The sequence below is a fragment of the Mirounga leonina genome, unplaced genomic scaffold, assembly GCF_011800145.1.
Source record: "Mirounga leonina isolate KUSES-001 unplaced genomic scaffold, KU_Mleo_1.0 Mir_128, whole genome shotgun sequence".
NCBI lineage: Eukaryota > Metazoa > Chordata > Mammalia > Carnivora > Phocidae > Mirounga > Mirounga leonina.
The window spans coordinates 5,749,771-5,769,440 of NW_023270320.1; the positions used below are offsets into that span (position 1 = coordinate 5,749,771).

Consider the following 19,670-nt stretch of genomic DNA (forward strand, 5'->3'; position numbering starts at 1 on the left):
TTACTACCAGAAATGACTAGAATGTAAGCATTTCTGACTGTATGATACAGAAAATCAATCTTCCAATTACAAAATGGGCAGAAGACATGAACAGACATTTCTCCAACGAAGACATCCAGATGGCCAACACAAACATGAAAAGATGCTCATCATCACTCATCATCAGGGAAATGCAAATCAAAATTACAATGAGATATTGCCTCACACCTGTCAGATGGCTAAAATCCACGACACAAGAATCAACAGGTGTTGGCGAGGATGTGGGGAAAGGGGAACACTCTTGCACTGTTAGTGGGAATGCAAACTGGTGCAGCCACTCTGGAAAACAAGTTCCTCAAAAAGTTAAAAATAGAACTTCCCTACAATCCAGCAATCGCACTACTGAGCATTTGCCCAAAGAAACAAGAACACTAATTCAAAGAGATACATGCACCTCTATGTTTATAGTAGCATTATTTACAATAGGCAAGATACGGAAGCAGCCCAAGTGTCCATCAAGTGATGAATGGATAAAGAAGAAGTTACATACATATATATAATGGAATATTACTCAACCATAGAAAAGAATGAAATCTTGGAGCACCTGGATGCTCAGTCGGTTAGGCATCTGCCTTCAGCTCAGGTCATGATCTCCAGGTCCTGGGATGAAGCCCTGTGTTGGGCTCCCTGTTCAGCAGGAAGTCTGCTTCTCCCTCTGTCCCTCCCCCACCCCCGGCTTGTGATCTCTCCCTGTCAAATAAATAAATAAAAATCTTCTAAAAAATAAAATTAAAAAAAATTTAAAAAGAATGAAATCTTGCCATTTACAATGACATGGATAGAGCTAGAGTATTACACTAAGGGAAATAAGCCAGAGAAAGACAAATACCATATGATTTCACTCATACGTGGCATTTAAGAAATAAAACAGGCAAAGGGGAAAAAAATGAGAGACAAAGCAAGAAATGGACTTTTAACTATAGAGAACAAACTGATGGTTACCAGGGGGGAGGTAGATGGGGGATGGGAGAAACGGGAGATGGGGATTAAGGAGTGCACTTGTCAGGATGAGCAGAGGGTGATGTATGAAGTGTTGAATCGCTGTATTATACACCTGAAACTAATATAACACTGTATGCTACCTAGAATTAAAATAAAGACTTAAAATAAAAAAATAAAAATAAATTTAAAAAGAATATCAATCTTCTCAGCATACAAACCACGGTTTGGATGCCACAAGTCTGCCTACTATTGATGAAAGGTCTAGTTTTTTTCCAAAACATAAAGTTTTCCCTCTTCTCTTTCCTACCCTTTTCCCTCTTCTGTATTTTTTTAAGATTCACTTATTTATTTGACAGAGAGAGAACACAAGCAGGGGGAGCGGCAGGCAGAGGGAGAGAGAGAAGCAGGCATCCCACCAAGCAGGGAGCCTGATGTGGGGCTCGATCCCAGGACCCTGGGATCATGACCTGAGCCAAAGGCAGACACTTAACCGACTGAGCCACCCAGGAGTCCCCCTTTTCTGTATTTCTAAGGAAGAAGAAAGGAGTTCACCAGCAAGTCAAAGAAAATGAAAGTATTCATAGAACAGTCAGTGAACCAGCTCAGTGATGCTGTCAAATGGAAAGCTTTTTCAGGACAGGTTGGTGGGTGGCCTGGGCCAACCCCTAGGCAACCTCGTAAAGGAAGAAGAGTACTCCCTTACCCTGCTCCCAAGCCAGTAAAAAGTTCTGACTTCCCTCTTTATATGCTTTTCCCTTTACTCTGCTTCTCCTAGTCAGCAATCCATTTTCCAGCTCCACCACGTTCTGAATCAGCATGCCAGAATGACCCAAAACACGACTGACCAGGAGCCCTCCCAGGAAGCACCAAGGGGACGCTCCATACACTTCCCCTTGAACTTGATTCAAACTCAAACTCTCAGTTCAACTTGTGGTTTGTCAGCCAAGGTGTAAGAAGAGGTAGGGGGAACTGGGTCTCAACAGGCTCCTGGGAAAGCCCCTGCTGTTGGCTGAGTGTCTCCCCACCACACACAGGCCACGTGCTGAAAAGAGGCACTGAGTCCCTCCAGAAAGAAGAAGGAATCGTACGTACGGTGATCTTGCTGGCTTGGTTCAGGGCTTCCACCCAGTCCTTCAGATCCTTCTGGTCATTGGCTTGAAGAAAATACCTCTGAGAGAGGGCATTGATGACTGCAGCAGTCATGGGGGAAGCAAAGAGAAAAACCCAGGTCAGAACACATGCAAGAAAAAAAGACGCCACAAAACTAAGGTGCTTGCAGCAGCAAGGGGGAGAACTCCACAGAGCACTGAAGACATCTGCCATGGTGCAAAGTCAGCTGCACGAATATCTGGGAAGCAGCGGGCTACGGCTGCGCTCTCTTCGGAAGTGTGAACTCTCCCCTTAGCCACGAGAACAACACCTGTTCGTGTTTTGAAGCCATTTCCTTCATGTGCTGTTGTACAGGGCTGAGGCTTCTAGTCCACCCACCATCAACAAGACACGAGCTTGAACTGCTTTCTAGAGGCGCTAGCCACTTTAGAGTCATGATGATACAGATAAAGTTTTGGACCCGGTGCTCCTTGTTTCCACTGGCATAACTGGCCTGGCTTGGGAGTCTTGCCTGTGGTCGGAAAATGGAACAAAGCTTGCCTGAGATCAAATCTGTGACCCTGACCTCATTCTCAACCTGTTCTTTCCTCTGAGCACTCCATGAGGTCAGTCGTTTTACGTCTGGGTTCATTACTTATCTTGTTTAGATCTGCTGACCACAAAATCTGAGATAGTCATTTCTGAGCTTGGCAATGATATTTGAAAGAAACGGGACAACGAGAACACCAAAGAAGCCTGAACCAACCCGAAGTCAGGAGAGAAGACAGCTCAAGTGGCCATTTTATTCTCCTAGCAAAAATAAGCCAGAACTATAGGAGGCGAGCATCACGGGGTAGACAGAGAATTCATGAGTTCATTCACTCATTCAGCAAATATTACTGAGCATCCACTATATGCCAGGAACCACGGTACAAGCTGGGGATACAGCAGTGACAAAACAAAGGGACAGCCCTGCTTCACAGAGCTGACATGCAGAACCACCCCAGATAAACAAGAGAGGCTACTCGTTAGCATCTGCTTGTAGCACTTAGCACATTCCTGAGAACACAGTAGGAGCCAAATAATGACTGATGACTTAATGAGTAGGGGCATCCAATGAGTGACCCTGCTTCCTGTGTCACTCCCAACTCTGGCAACTCATGTGGCAATGCTGAGATGCTCAACAGGATACTCCTTTTCTATTGTTCTACCTTTCCTGAGCATCTGAGAGGAGGGTTCCCAGAAACTACTAGAAGATACCCTGGACCCTGCCCTGCGGAGTCAGGAAAACAGAACCATCGCTGGTCCCCATACCTCCGTCTTACGGTATTAACTGTCTTCGCAGTGAGACCAAGGAAAGCTAAGCCCGTCGCCATGACTGAAGTCACGCCCACACGCAGAGGGCAAGTCACATGTGATCACAGGACCGTCTGCGCACAAAGAGGAAGCTGCTGCAGGAGTGTTCAGAAAACCCAGTCCCCAGTTCAGTACTTACCAAAGCAAAATGGAGTTTTGGGTTTCTGCTTCGGTGTAGCTATGCTCACCTAAACCAAATAAAAAATAAAATAAACAAGAACATGTTTCTAAGACGGTTGTAAAGCATTTTTTTTTAAGTTTTTCTTTTTTTTTTGCTGTGAAACTTTCCACACAAAGAAAGAAGAGTATATAAAACATATATAAACATTCTAAAGAATAAAAATTAAGTAGAAACCCTGTACTCACCATTCAGATAAGAAATAGGCCATTATCAGTCCTATTTCTTAAAAGCCCTTGTGTACCCCTCCCTGATAGAATCCCATCCCCACCCCTCAAGGGATAACCACTATCTTGCTGTCTACCTTAATCTTCATCTTTGCAAAAACACTTTGAAAAGCCACCCAAGGGGCACCTGGGTGGCTCGGTCGTTAAGCGTCTGCCTTCGGCTCAGGTCATGATCTCAGGGTCCTGGGATCGAGCCCCGCATCGGGCTCCCTGCTCAGCGGGAAGCCTGCTTCTCCCTCTCCCACTCCCCCTGCTTGTGTTCCCTCTCTCGCTGTGTCTCTCTGTCAAATAAATAAAATCTTTAAAAAAAAAAAAAAAAAGCTACCCAATCCGACAAAATTCTCTTTGGACCACACAACCCGTACTTGGCCCATTCACACTAGGAAGATTCCATTCCTCTCTCAACCACCGACCCCTTCCCTAAACAGTTCTCCAAATTAAAGGTGGTATGGCTACAAATACACAGATTCCAATTAGAGCTCACAGAAAGGTCAGGCAGCATGCATTTGGACACATGGATCAATGTCCTTTATATCTACCCTGACTGCTTAACCCTGAAAATAAGAGGGGGCCCAAGGAATCAGAGCATACCTATGCATTTAAGGGAAGGGAATAGAAGAAAGTAGGAATATTTTTATAGCTCCTGTTGTGTTATTTCATTTAGTTTTTTTCAATCCTACCCCTTGCATGTACACTCCTGACTATGTGCAAAGGTGAACCTATTTCACTCTGGTTCAAACATGCTGAATGAATAAAGGAAAACAAATCATATTCCCTCATATGCCAAGAGGTGACTACCCTTGATGGAGTCAAGTTGAACTCCCTGGAACAGGCCTCCACCACTTTACCTGGGATTGCTAAGGAGGCACCCCCAAGACCCTAGGTTAGGAAATATTCCCCACATTGTCATAATCCTCCTGTGGACATCATTCTCTCAGTCCCCTTCCCAAGCAAGGGCCTTCTCCTACTTATGTGAGACCTGAAAAAAATGCCTGCTCTCCAACATACAAAATGAACATAGTAGAGTCAACATCAATAAATAAATCATTAAATGTCTACATAACATTATATCAACCTCTTCGACAAGGATTTTAAGTGCCCACACGATGTCACATTAAGTCGACTTCATTAATGTTTTGATTAAACAATCATAAAAATCTCATTACATATGAAAATAATTAGTAGCTTTGATTTTCTTAGTTTACAAGAATCCTTGGATATGCAAGATGATTGCCAAGAAATATAGCCAATCACGAATTAAATGAGTGACTCAACCAAATCATTCCAAAAGTAAGATGACTGAAATCCTTTCGAATATTTTTTTATTATGTTATGTTAGAATATTTTATAGCCAATTCTATTTAATGAGGGATATGGTTATATTCTGATATGTTCACCATGATGTGAGATGAAGGCCTTTAGGGCCTAATGAAAGCCTTTAAACAGTCCCGAAAAAATTAAAAATTCAGGCAAAGGTGAGCCTACCTATCCTGAGTTCAGTCACAGACTATCAAAATTCAGGCATGTCTTCATCACTCCCAGAAACCACTCCCCAGAGCTCCAGGACTTCGTAAGTTCCGGCCCCTGTGCTACCTTGTTTCTTGGGTTTGGGATCCTGGGATTCCATCTGCACCACAGCATATGCCTTTATCCTGCTTGTGTGTGATGTCCTGATCTGTCAGTGACTCATTTTCTTGCTCTTTCCCTCGGCACCCATGTTCCTCCTGTAGGTCCCTTGTGCCCGTAACACCTGCGTGGCCTACCCTCGGTTCCTGTGTAGCTCTGACCAGCAGAGAGTGGCCTGGCCCTCAGAACCCACCTATCTCACGGCTTCCTCCCTACTGTAAGCTTTAGAATAGCTTTAAAAAGCTGGGCACTTTGAGACCCTCACCGGCTTATTAGAAGATTCACCCCTTTCTCCCAGAAAATGACATTTATCACTGACCAGAGAAAGCACCACTGGCTTTTCACCAGGTTGGATGACAAATGGTCCATGTTGACCACAACTTATTAGCAACCTATACTGAGGGAATCCTTCTGGCATGCTTATTACAACAACTGAACCTAAGCGATCACCTGGCTTTTCATTTGTTTTTATAGGTTCTTCCAGTTTTCAGTCAGGGGACATGGGTGATTACATGCATGCACATCCATAATTTGCCTCATGCCTAACCACAGAAGGATTATTTGGCAAAGCAGCTAGCTCCTTGCTGAATCAACCAGACATCAGTCCTGGTTCTGCCCTGTAGGCCGTTTAGCAAGGGTAAGACCCTCAGTGTCTCTGATCAGCTTCGCAATTAGCAAAGCCAGAGAGCAATTACTAGTTTCCTTCTTATCGTCACAGAATGGCAAAAGAGAAAAACGAAATCCTCTCTACCTGTGCTGTGTCCCTCAGGGAGAAGGGCCTCATTTACTATGGAAAGGTAGCTCTGGCCTCCTCCTGATATCCTGGGGACCTCGGCGGCAGAATCCCTCCTCCCCTGGGAGGTATAAGCCCTCTGGCCTCCACCCCACCTCACGCTGGTGATCAGACCAGACTGTGCAGCCTCCTTCAGATGTAGTGAAGGAACAGAGGATCCTGAAAAAGTATGGCTCACAGACCAGCTATAGTGAGGGCGGCCAAGTGCTACCACCTGCCTGCCCCGAGGTGGCCACAGTTAAGTAGCTGCGTAGCAGTGGTTGACTGGTGGGTCCCGGGTTATGCAAGCAATGAGAGGAGGTCAGGATGTGAGGGGCGGAATGGGCATGGGTCAACCATAGAGTGACGCAGACAAGGCCACTCGACAGCTCAACAGACTCTCAGGAACTTACTCTTATCAGATCAAACACAGACCACAGGAGCAGCAAACTCCTCGGTCACAGGGCACTGCTAGCCAGCCCCATCCTGTCTGCCCCTGGCCGGAAGTGGAGCTGGGGCCCCTCTGGCAGAAGCTGCAGCAGCAGGATGAGGTCTTGAAGCTCTGGGGTAGCTCTGCCTCAGTGTCCGGGGCACCCCTGCCCCATGAGGTGACATCAAGAGCGGAGGAGGCAGCATCAGTTACACAGAGTGACTGGAAGGGTTCTAAGCAGTGGTCTCTGGACCAACTTCACGAGGTCAATGAGCCCTGAAATTATAGGCAAAACCAGGGTGTTGTAGACACATAATATACTTCACCTGGAGAAGGAGTCCATGCTCTTCATCCAACTCTCGAAAGGATCTGTGACCACCATCGATCTCCCCCTCCGCCCCACCACCACCACAAAAGGTTAAGAACCAGTGTTCTAGGAAGGTCTTCCTTATAACTAACTGAGAGCAAGGCCCTGACAGGGCGGGACACAGCCGGGGGTGGGACACTGGGGCTGGCTGTAAAGAAGAGAAGAGCCATCGGGCGAGGTGGGAAGGTGGTGGCACCAAGCCCACCTTCCATCATTCCCTAGTTTTTTGCTTTTTGGGTTTTTTTAAAGATTTTATTTATTTATTTGAGAGAGAGAGAGAATGAGAGAGAACACATGAGAGGGGATAGGGTCAGAGGGCAAAGCAGACTCCCTGCCGAGCAGGGAGCCCAACGCGGGACTCAATCCAGGGACTCCAGGATCATGACCTGAGCCGAAGGCAGTCGCTTAACCAACTGAGCCACCCAGGCGCCCATCATCATTCCCTAGTTTGCCCCAAACCTAGTTCTGCTGCCATCAATGCCCTGGAGGACATCAAGTCAAGGAGTTTCATCTCTGTTGGCCTTTCTGAAGGAACTCAGTGTCCCAACACTAGCCTTCAAGAAGGAGCTATGGAAAGCACCCCTGCACAGGGACCACACATACACCGCGAGCCAGGTCGACGCTGGGGTGAAACGCTTTACTCTGGGAGGGACTACCCAGGGGTTAACACGAAATAAGCTGGAATGCTGAATCTGATGCCAGTTGCACTGCTAAATGTGTTTCTGGGAAAACCCCTGCTTTCTGGCACTGGGTCAGGAAGGAGTTAAAGGCGCTCCACTCCGTGTAACCTGACCCTGGGGCAGCTGTGGGCTTTGCAAAAACACCCACCCAGGCCTGCATCTCCCGAGAAGGGCCAAGAGGCAGGTCCATCCTTCCCTAAATGAGGCAGCCTCCAAAGCTGAGAATTCTAAAAACCCTCCTCTGAGCTGCATTTATAAATCATGATTCAGCAGGAGATGGTATTCACTCTTCCCCGAAGTCTCCCAAACCCTCTCCAACGGGAGAAGGTTTGGAATTTCACTAATAATGAGGTTCCCTGCTCCCCCTCTCTGATTCTGTTCCTCCAAGCCTCCTGGAGAAAGACCTCATGAGCCCACAGCAAGACCAGACAGGAGAAGGGAAGGCCCAGGCACTCTGGCCCGCCTGGCCCCAGAGGCAGCCACATCTCTCACCGCAAGGCCAGCACAAATTGCCCACAGCTGTGCTAGCAAAGCTTCGCTCTAAGCCCTGCCCCCTCCCCGCCGAGGTCATGATCTCCTCTCTCTAATCCGCTCAAACCCTGCCCTGCATCTTCTGCCTCGGTGCCCAGCTGCGTCTGCCAGCCACTGCCTGCAGCCCCTGCAGCTGCCTCCACCTCCGACCACCCGCCCCCCACCCAGCCAGGCGCAATGGGAGGCTGGACACAAGGGTTCCCAAAGCTCGCAAGGCCAAGGAGCCAGCGGTCCCTCAGATCAGGGTCCCCCCACCTTGTCTCAACCCCTGAGGGTGCGACAGCGTGAGCAAAGCAGCAGAGATCCCCAAGAGGCCTGAAGTGAGGGGTGCATGGGGAGAGCAGGGCTTCCGGAACCTTCGTGCTGGCTGGGCGCCACCTGGCTCTTCTCACTGGACGAAGAGTTCCTCTTTCTGGCAAGGCTCTAAATCCCCGGCCCTTTTTTTTTTTTATCTCTGCTGCATCACAGGTCAGCACTGGAGCCTGCTCCAGGGAGGGGCCGCTATAAGAAGCTAAATTCAGCAGCTAAGTATGGGCATCATCAACCAGCCCACCGCCGCCCGCCGCCCCCGGGTCTCAGCTCCGAAGAGGGACTGCTCTTGCCCTGTCTGCACTAATTGGACCAGGGACGGCCTGTCAGCCCACCTGCCAGGCTCTCCAGCCATCATCTGGCTGCTAAATAGTTCCCCGGCACAACTGAGGGCCTTCCAGGGGCTCTCCTAGCCTTCCCTCCACAGGCATTCTGTCCAGGTGATAGATAATCCAGCACAGCCCCGACCCTTTCTGAGCCTCTCCTGTTGAACAATACCCCTTGGGAGAATCTTCTATAGTCACTGGGGATTTTACAGTTGTTTTGTACTCCTTTTTGCCTCAATGACGAGAAAAGGTCACACCCAACTCCTACCCCCACCACCTATGCCTCCTTGGCAGGAGCGGGGAGCATCACTGACTGACGTGTCCCAGGAGTAAGAGGCTTCAGGCTCACCCTCCAAGAACCTGTTAAACACACTCCACCCAGCACCGGTCAGCAGCAAAGCTTCCAAAGGGAGGGCAGGGGAGCACTTCACTGCCCATGCAACATATCCAAATGCTAATGCCCGAAGAATTTGACAGTTCTCGTTTAGATACTAAACCCACTTAGAGGACGCGAATCCCCACAGCTCCAGGCGAACATTACCTTCGAGATGTAGGTCAGCTGCAAAGATCCAACAGCTCCTGCCCCCATTGCCAGGTTCTGAAAGACATATGTTTTTCATTTTAAGAAGCATAATGCTATGTGAGGCAGTGGAAACAGCACTAAGAGATGGAAGACCAAGACTCTAGTCCTGGCTTTGCAACCTTGAGCAAGCCACTTACCCACATTCTTTAGCTCACTTTCCTCCGTGAAACGGTGATAACCTGCCATGGCTCTGTTGGCATGGACCTTATCCTTGGCCTTACTTACTAGGGAGGGGTGTGTTCTAGGACGGTGGTAAAAAGTGTGAGCTCCACCATTTGACAGTGAATAAGTTCCTTAAGCACTAAGCCTCCGTTTTCCTTTCTGTAAAAAATAGGGATAATAACCTACCTCACAAGGCACTCATAAGGATGAGCTAATACATTTAAGGCCACTTGGAATCATCCCGGGTACATAGAGGGCTCTCAACAAATATTAGCCATTATATTTCTTCTTTCCTGACAGCTCTGGCCTCCTTATTGGCTTGGTCCTGCTTTATGCTACTTCAAATTCTTTTTGTAATAAACAGGGTACTGATTCACACAATACAGAAATAAAAAAAATAGGGGCGCCTGGGTGGCTCAGTTGGTTGAGCGACTGCCTTCGGCTCAGGTCATGATCCTGGAGCCCCGGGATCGAGTCCCACATCGGGCTCCCTGCTCAGCGGGGAGTCTGCTTCTCCCTCTGACCCTCCCCCTTCTCATGCTCTCTCTCTCTCTCTCATTCTCGCTCTCAAATAAATAAGTAAAATCTTTAAAAAAGGGGGTTCCTGGGTGGCTCAGTTGGTTAAGCGACTGCCTTCGGCTCAGGTCATGATCCTGGAGTCCTGGGATCGAGTCCCGCATCGGGCTCCCTGCTCGGCGGGGAGTCTGCTTCTCCCTCTGACCCTCCCCCCTCTCGTGCTCTCTGTCTCTCATTCTCTCTGTCTCAAATAAATAAATAAAATCTTAAAAAAAAAAAAAAGAAATAAAAAAATAAAGCTGTTCAGTTTATTTCACAAGATTATTATGAGTACCAACTGGGATGATGTCTGTACGCCACAAAACACCAAGTCAATGTTCTATTAAAACAGCAAGAAACTCACAGGCACCTCATCGGGCAATACTCTTTGGCTTTCTAATTTCTCCACTGTCAGAAACACAGTGAAGACACAGGGATGATAGCATACCAAAGAAATGAACAAGATTAGAGACCTCAGCTGTGGAGTTTATTTATAAGTTGGAAAATCCACTCCCCCACGGACCTTGAGGACGTGTCCACAGCTCCTGGTGCCCCTTAAGCTGTTGCATAAGCCTCCAAGAATAACTTTGAAGCTCCCAGTTACCTGGGCTTATCTCAAAGCAATAAGGGAGATAAATCTTGGATAATGAGAATTTAGTAAATTTCCTAAAGGGTTAGCAGTGAAATGACCTGTCATTCCAGGAGACTGCCCTTAAGAAGTATCTTAGTCGGTAGGGAAGAGCCCTTCTAGGCCCAATTATCTAAATTAACATACATCACTTGAAGCAAATGCAATATGTGAAATTTTCTATACACGAGAAAATAGATGGGGATGATACCACGATAAAAGGATTCTCAGAGACCTTAAATTGTAGAGTAAGAAATTCAGAAAGGATGTTGCCCCCTACCCCCCTTCTTTTTTTTAACAAAATGAGGCCATAAATCTAAATGTGGCCTTCGAGAAGCCAGACTAGCATTTCAGATACGGATGATCTGATTTACACATTTTTTTCGAATATACAGTGATTGCATTTTGTTGACTTTTAAGGAAATCTCTATCGGGTAAAGAGAGATAGGCCCTGTGCCCCTAAATCAGAGTCCACAAAGGAGCCACAGGCACCCCAAAAGGCCAATGAGCAACCAACACTGCCGCCAGGAAAACGCGAACTACTCTGGGCAGACAGCTCCGCACACAGTAAGGCTGCCTGCAAGGACAGCCACCAGCCTGTCGGACCGCTGAGCACCTGGCCCACTCCCAGCCCCATGTGGCACTGGAAGAAAGTGAGGGGATCAGTCCAAGGTCACATAATTGGTGGAAGAACCTGAACTATAAAGCTCAGGTCACCTGACTTCAACCCAATGCCCTAGAAGCAGCATGATAAAATCTTAAAAGTTTGAGCTGTTGGAATTCTAGCTGTGACATTATTGCCCTATGACTGTAGGCAAGTTTGTTTACCTATAAAGGGGGGGGACAGTAAACCCTGTTTCACAGGCTTGTTGTGAGAATTACATGAAAATCCGTAAGGAGAGCCTAGCCCATGGTAGCTCCAGGCGAACATTACCTTCGAGATGTAGGTCCTCTCCCGGACCCACAACACTAATTACAAGATGCAGATGCCAAGTCTCAGGGTTTGGTCTTGCACAACTCACTCTCATCACCCCAAACCACAGCCCAAAGGCCTCCAGAGCCCTATCTGGAATTATGAGTGATGAAGTGGGATCTGGGGAACCATTCGGACACTAACCCACACGTAATGACAGATACGAGCCGATCAGATTTCAACTACTTCATCCCCTCCACCCTCCAGGGCTGCTCCACCCTCAGTCCCCTGCCCGCCCCCCCGCTTCAGCTCTCCCGCTCCAGAAAGACACAGGAGCAGTTCTCCTGCCCGGTTACCTGGAGGCAGGGGCGCCTTCACCTCCCTCACCCACCGCCCACCACACAGTCTGCTCCTAGGCTCACATGTACCTCCCTCTCCACCATGAGAAGCCAGGAAAATATGACGAGTGTCTGTAAATGCCAGGAGGGTGGGGGAGAGGGGGAACGAATGATAGGAGAAAACAGCCCCAGGATCCCTGAGCCTTGATCCAGAGTGACGGCTCCATGTCCACTCCAGTTACTGGACCTGGGAGATTAATGGTGACAGCTCGCTGCCAGGGTGGCAGCCCCAGGCAGAACCTTCCTGGTCAAGGAAGAATGTACCAACATGTCTGAGCTGAGGACCTCAGCAGCCAGTTGTCAGGCCAGGAACGCCAAGAAACAGCACCTGGGGTGGGGCAGGGTGTCAAAGCTGCCTCTCCAGGACGCGGCCCGGTCTCTTCCAGGGAAGGAACAAGAGGATCTACCTTCACAAAGCTTCTCCAGCCTGCAGTCTGTTCCTGAGCTCCCCCCTCTCTGAATTCCTGTGCACCAATCCGTCTCCAGCTGTGGTGCACATCACACTCTACCGGGGAGCTTGTTTGAAAAGGCCCGGGCTCAGGCCTCACCCGAAAAAACACTGAATCAGAGTCAAATGGAATGCGGTCAGAACATGCACATTTTTTAAATGTTCCCAAGTGATCCCTACACAGGCCCAAGGCTGAGAACAACTGATCTACATGACAAAATCTAGCCCTCAATTCTATATTGCAGCATATTTTTCTGCGAGTTTAAGTCTCTTCTTACTAGATTTTAAGCACATGGAGGACATGAGTAGAATCTTATTACATTGCAGACTCCTCAATCTTTATTTACTCATTATTAGTTTTTAAAGATCTATTCATTGGTTTATTTATTTTGAGAGAGAGAGAGAATGCACAAGTGCACAAGCTGGGGGCAGGGCGGGGCGGGGGGTGGGGACCAAGGGAGAAGTAGAGAGAATCCCAAGCACACTCCCTGCTGAGCACAGAGGTCTATGCAGGGCTCGATCCCAGGACCCCGAGCTCATGACGGGAACAGAAACCAAGAGTCGGACGCTTAACCAACTGAGCCACACAGGTGCCCCTGGACTCCTCAATTTTTAAGCAAAAACACTACTTGCTTGGTGGTTAAGTTCCCGAACTAGTCCCTAAAAGCCTGCTACCCTCAGTACTGAAGACCTCCCATCCACCATTGGCGAACGACGTTTCTTTGGAAAGAACTTGTTCATGTTTTGAACTGGGCTGTCACTTGAGGTTGCAGTTTCCATGACCTCAGGCAGGGTTCCTGAGGGACAGGAATCGGGTGGAGGGGGCATAAAAGGACCGAGCCCCAACAACAAGAGGGTCAAGGGAAGCATCTGAAATGAGAGCATCTGAGCGGATGGGGAGTGAAGACAGGCTGGTGGGAAGGCTGCTTATGGGAACCACCTGCAGGTATTTTTAAACAAACTAATACCCACGCCTCATTCCCAGGGTTTTAACTGATCTGGGGTAGGGCCCAGGCACCTGTATGTTTTCCAAGCACCGCAGTGATTCCACAGTGCTGCCCGTTTTGAGGACCACTGCTGCAGGCTGGTCCTGCTGACTCTGCACTAGAGATGCAGCAGCTGGTGAGAAAGCCACGCCCAGTGGCAGCCCACAGGGTGACCTTGGTTGCTGCACCAGCAATAAACAGGGAGGAAGGGAAGGGCAGGGCAGCGGGAAAGGGGATTCCAGTGCCACGCATGGCTGGCAGCCACTGGACGTGAGGATGTCTGGAAGTCAGAAGCATTCTCAATTTTCCGAAACACTGTACGGCACAGGGCAGGTTCCCGTTAAATGACTGACAGTTTTTATGAAGACACTGCCAACACCTTGCTTTTTGCTCAAGCGTTCTTCTGCCACCAAGGGCCTCAAAGAAGCTCCCGCTCCCCATGAGTGGAAAGCGCGGGGTTTATTCTTTTCCATCACCAAGGAAGGACCTGAGAGGCCCACACAGAGATGTGACAAACCTCCCGTAGTAAGCCTTTTTTCCAGAAGCAACATTATCTCTTGTTTCGAAATAGAAAATTTTACCCTAGGAGTGTCTCCTACTCCCTTTCCCATCTTCTAACGAGAGTAACAAGGAGCACAGAAATGACTAACTAGAGAGTCATAAATTCACAGAGCAACACCACTAAAGGGTTCTGGTGATCCCTCATCATTTGCCGCATGAGTCCTCTAAGGCTCAAGGTGGGGAAATGACTTCCTCAGGGAGCTGAATAAAGATAGAGCTTGTAACTCCCACCATCAATCTAGTGCTTCAGCAAAGCACAGCTTGAGGAAGGAAAAAGGAAACTGACGTATATTTAGAGTTAATTTTGCACCAGGCCTGGCTGCTAGGTACTCCTGCACATTGTCACTTAATCCTAACAATCCCATTTTACAGATGAAGAAACTAAGGACTGAGCAGGTGAAGCAACTTGCCCAAGGTCACACACGCAGTGAGCAGTCAGGCCAGTATTCAAACCCAACCCTTCCTGATTCCCCAATCTTACATGCTTTCCCTCTACGCCATGCCACCTCCCGTGAGACAATCCAAATGTACAAGGACCTGCTCATTATCTAAGAGTTGATTATCAATGAAAGGTAAATACAAGAGCAGGACCAGCAGGGTTACACCAAAAGAGGCCCTCGACAGTTGCCCAAGCTGGGCAGGGCAGGAACTGGTCAAACTGGCTCTTGCATGCCAAACTCCGAACGACCAGGGATTTGGAGTGGAGAGGGGGAAAAAGATGCCTTCTTACCTTCTCTTCTCTCCCTCCAGGGTGCCTAGCAGAACACATCAGGCAGTCAAAACCAGCTTGCTGGTCAACGAGTGGGAGGAGGAGGAAGGGGATGTATACGGAAATCCCACAGCTAGGCCATGAGCCAACATGGCTGCCCATAGGCCGAAACCACAACTCCAACACGAGAAACCGAGGCCAGACACAGACTCTCAGAAAAGAAAGACTCGCCTAAGAAGAGCTGTATGATGAGAACAGAGGGAAGAACACAATTCCCTCTGCCCCACATTCTACAGCCCCCGCCCCAGAATGGGAGAGCAACAAAAGGAAAGTAACCAAGCTATTTCCAGGCATTAGGTGACCCAGACAGTGGCCTGACTTGCCGCTCTGGTATCAAACACATCTCCTCCCCTCCATTCTGTAGCTCCACTTCCTGATACTAACTTGAGGAAGGGTGAAATGCCCCTGACTACTCTCCTCATTCTCTAGTTCAAAATTTGCATTTAACCCTTGCCTTCCAGAAAAGTCAACTCTGCATCATGAACCGCTCTGCTGGTGCAATGCTTGCGTTCTGTTGTCTGGACGCCTCCTCTCTGTTGACCATCAACCTGCATCAGCATGGGCTTCAGCCAGGATAGATGTCATGAAGGCTAAGTCCCTTGGCCACCACATGCCCAACCCCTTTATTTCCCTCCCCCAGTCCTGGTGATAGTGACCTAAAGACATGGTCCAAGGCCTGGGCTCTAGATAATCCCCAGGACACGTTCAGGTTCCAAGACTCCAACCACTGGCCACTGAAATGGTTCTAAAACTTTAAAGTCAATAAGCCAAGCCCTTCACCCCTGTGCTCAAGGCAGCCTCCTCCACACGTGCCTCAAAACTCAGGAGTCATGGCCCTCCGTCCTGGAATCGGGTCCGTTCCCCACTGCCCCGTGTCTGTCAGTGGTTCCACCTTCTCTCCCGGTCAGCCCGGCACTAACCCTCCGACTGCTCTCCTTCACCCTCCCATCAGTCACCGAGCGTGACATTTTCTTCCTTCACATGGCCTCTCCGTCTATCCCCTTCTCTCTATTCCCTGCGCACCACCGCCGACGACAGTCCAGGGCGCCCGAGACAAATGCCTCGCTGTCAGCAAATGACATCTCGGTAATACTTTAGAGTTTATGCAAGCACTTCCACATACATTACTTTATTTAATCCTCACAGCAACTATGTCAGAGATAGAGATAATATCATTACCACTGTTTTACAGATGAGGACACGAGGCTCAGGAAAAAAAAAAAGGGGGGGTGTTTCCCTAATTCAGGTACACATCGAGTTGTCCTGCGCTCAAGGGATACAAACTAAGCAAATGGGCTTGGGAGCAAAATCTAATATGTAGCCCCCTCCCAAATACACAGTTGCCTGCTTTGCCTTGGAGACATTATTTGAATAGTAAAATGGCATTCTTTTGTATATAAATAGTTATACAAATACATAAAAGTATACATATACAATAGATATATCAAACACTGAAGGTTGAAATCTCAAAGCAAAACATTAACAACAATAAAACCGAAGGCAAATTTTAAGAAAACTTAGAACAGTTTCACCACAGTTACTTGGCTAAATTTCACAGCTTCCCTCTCCCTTGGTTAGACTTTACTACCAACTAGTGCTATGAACACGATTGTCCCAAAGTACCTCTTGGTTTTCACTTCCTTTTAATTTAGACAAAGTACCATCCTGTGATAAAGAAAATGAAGATTGTTTTAAAAAACACACAAGATTACTACAGTATTTTATGTTAATTCTCAATAAGTCATACATAATTTTAATTCTAAAAAAAAAAACACATTAACTGACTAATAATTTTCCCTTAGTGGAATTTGCATTATGGTAAAAGTATAGACCTGTTGCTTGAAATCTTTTTTTCCCAAAGGAATTCTGCATCCTGCCTCTCACAGACAGTATGGACAAAAGCCTGCCAGAAATTCTACTTGGCCCTTGAAATCATTTGACTACATGGAAATATACCATGTAGTCCAAAGTCATTAATATACCAATAACACAAAATCCATGACTGAAAAACACTTTGCTCCAGCAAAACAATTGCTGGAGGTCTGAAAAGTCTCATGATGCTTGTTTATGCAGAGAACATCTCTGGACAGACACGTAAGAAACTGGTAATGTGGGCTGCCTCTGGCTAGAGGACTATGTGGCTGGTGGACAGGACTGGGAGGGAGGAACTTGTCACTAGATCAGCAGTCCCACATTTTGAATTTTGTACCATATGCGTGTATTGGCTATTTTTTTTTTTTTAAGTTATCTTACTGGTTCTTGGCATTTTGACAGGGTGAAGCCTATGATGCAAAAATCTTTTAAATATTGATGGATTTCAGCCAAATTTTGCTCAAGGAGGCTTCTGACAAAAACCTCACAATTTTAAAAAATACCAATTTTCACATAACCTTTAAGACAAAACTACTGTCCATTTATTTATATGTTCTATGTATTCCTACCACGCTTCTGTATTCTTTCTACTAAAATATCCAAATAGCCAAAATAGCCAAATATCCATCTTTTTAACACAGCTAAAGCTCCTTGCCCCTTTCAACGAAAGAACTGCTTTCAGATTTAAAAAAAAAAAAAAAAAGCAAAGGGCTCTCATTGTGGCCCCAGAGTTACCAGGAAAGATACCATCTTTCTGAATGTTACAATGATCTATAATTCACATCATGGTCTTTGGAAAGTAAAAGCATCGGAGTATTTTTTAGCAATAGAGAGAAAATACACTTCACAGAGTAAATTTGGTAAGAACAACCAGCTAGTGCAATAGTATGTTCATGCTTCTGTTTATCCTTTTTTCAGGGCTACATAATTTAGTCTTGCAATTACTTAGCCAAGTGGGCCTCACAGGCTGGAACATAAGCGTTGCTGTGCGATTAAAACATAGTCAGTCACCTGTAGGTCACTGTAATAAAGTACAGCAGCCTAATTAAGGTATTTTATCTCCTCTCTCATGATAGGGACCAACATTAAATTAAAATACAGCTGCTGGAGCCATAATATCATAGCAATGTTTTCACGAAAATCCAGCCAATGTTCGTTTCTATTCAAGAACTATTTGTGTGCTTGATATTGTCAGCATATTGATTTTTATATGCATTAGCCGGATCAGTGGCCATAAGCAATAATATTGAAACTTTCCATTTATAGGGGTCCTTTTCAGCTAATGGGTTTCATCCCGTATTGGTCTGGTGTCACCACTGCCTGTATCAAAAACCTGGATTTCATACTTTACCGCATCAACTCTAAATTCTATCAGACATTTCAGGCTGTACCTGGTCCATGCATGCTGACCCCTAATGCGTACCTGCTATCTGTCCCGTGAGCAGAGGGCAGCCTTCAGGCTCCTGGAGCTGTTCTGCTCACATTTGTAGAGCCGAAACCAGTGACTGTCCAGTGGGGCGTGCAAAAGCCCACCTCCCTTGGACAACTCTGAGGCCTAACTTACTCTGAGCCCCACTGCAGCCTCGGGCTGAGGCCTACCCTTTGCCAACTTCTGTTTGAGCTCAGACCCTTGTCTGGCTTCCTCTGCTTCCCTGTCCTGCTCCCCAGCTCTCTTGACAATTTCCAGAAGAACATTTCCTTAAGAAAAAACTTGGCCCATGGGCACCTGGGTGGCTCGGTCAGTTAAGCATCTGACTTCAGCTCAGGTCATGATCTCAGGGTCCCGGGATGGAGCCCTCCATCGGGCTCCCTGCTCAGTGGGCAGTCTGCTTCTCCCTCTCCCTCTCCTGGCCCTCCCCCCACTCATGCTCTCTCTGTCTCTCAAATAAGTAAATAAAATCTAAGAAAGAAAAGAAAAGAAAAGAAAAGAAAAGAAAAGAAAAGAAAAGAAAAGAAAGAAAGAGAGAGAGAGAGAGAGAGAAAGAAAGAAAGAAAGAAAGAAAGAAAGAAAGAAAGAAAGAAAGAAAGAAAGAAAGAAAGAAAGAAAAAAAATGAACTTGGCACAAATCCTTGCCTTGGTGCCTGATTCCTGGCCTTGGGATCTTCTTCTGGAGAACCTGACCTTAAATCCCCTCTGATCAGGAAGCTCACCTTCCTCCTTGGTGCTGCCTCAGAGGCTTCCAAACGACTGCTATTGCCCTCACCCAGAAATACCCTCCTCTTCCCCTGCCGCTCTGCCTGGGACAGGGAGCATAACAATCAAAGGAGATATTATAAGTGAAAATATACCTAAACTTTTACAATGCCCCACAAATGGAAATCACTTGTGGTAGTGATCCATGTCACCCATCCCTCCTTCTCTGGATCTCCATGAAGGGGGGCCCCTCTCTCCCTGCCACATTTCTCACCTACAGCGTAAGCTCCATGAAGGCACAGATTTGGTCTATCCACTGCTGGAACCTCAGCATCTATACCGGTGTATGGCACACAGGATGTATTTCTGCACTGAGCAAATACACGTTAAGCGATATTGCTAAACTCCAGGAGTTCACTCTTCTCAGCCCTTCAGGAATTGAGGGGCTAAAAGCCATGTTAAAAATCATCTAGAGTACCTACAGCCCGGAGAGGATAAATAACTTACCTAATGTACAAAATAACTTCGTGGCAGAGCCTTGATCTCTTATCTCCCAGACCTGAGAACTTTCCATCTTAGACTCCAGCTTGAGGCCCTACATCTTCCTTAGATGGGCAGCCGCAGAGGAAAATGGCAGCCCCTTCTCCTTCAGCCAAACTACTGGCATCTGGCCGTTCAACTCAACAATGCGCTATCTTGTTATAAAGGTGCACCGAGATTTTTAGCACCGCAGTTGTGGGTGCTGTTTTCAGCTCTCCAGCTAAACCTGAAGCTTCCTGGTGGCAAAGA

At 47.2% G+C, this 19,670-nt stretch overlaps 1 protein-coding gene across 3 annotated transcripts in view; it reads right to left on the reverse strand.

Moving 5' to 3' along the window:
* The window catches only part of PLEKHA2 (pleckstrin homology domain containing A2), a 58,330-nt gene that overhangs the window by 23,312 nt on the left and 15,348 nt on the right, over positions 1-19,670 (reverse strand). For all 3 annotated transcript variants that reach the window (XM_035003993.1, XM_035003992.1, XM_035003994.1), the window contains 3 exons: positions 9,414-9,470; positions 3,566-3,614; positions 2,074-2,171 (listed from right to left, as the gene is read on the reverse strand). In XM_035003993.1, coding sequence (XP_034859884.1) covers positions 2,074-2,171; positions 3,566-3,614; positions 9,414-9,470 — 204 coding nt within the window. The remainder of the gene's footprint in view (positions 1-2,073; positions 2,172-3,565; positions 3,615-9,413; positions 9,471-19,670) is intronic.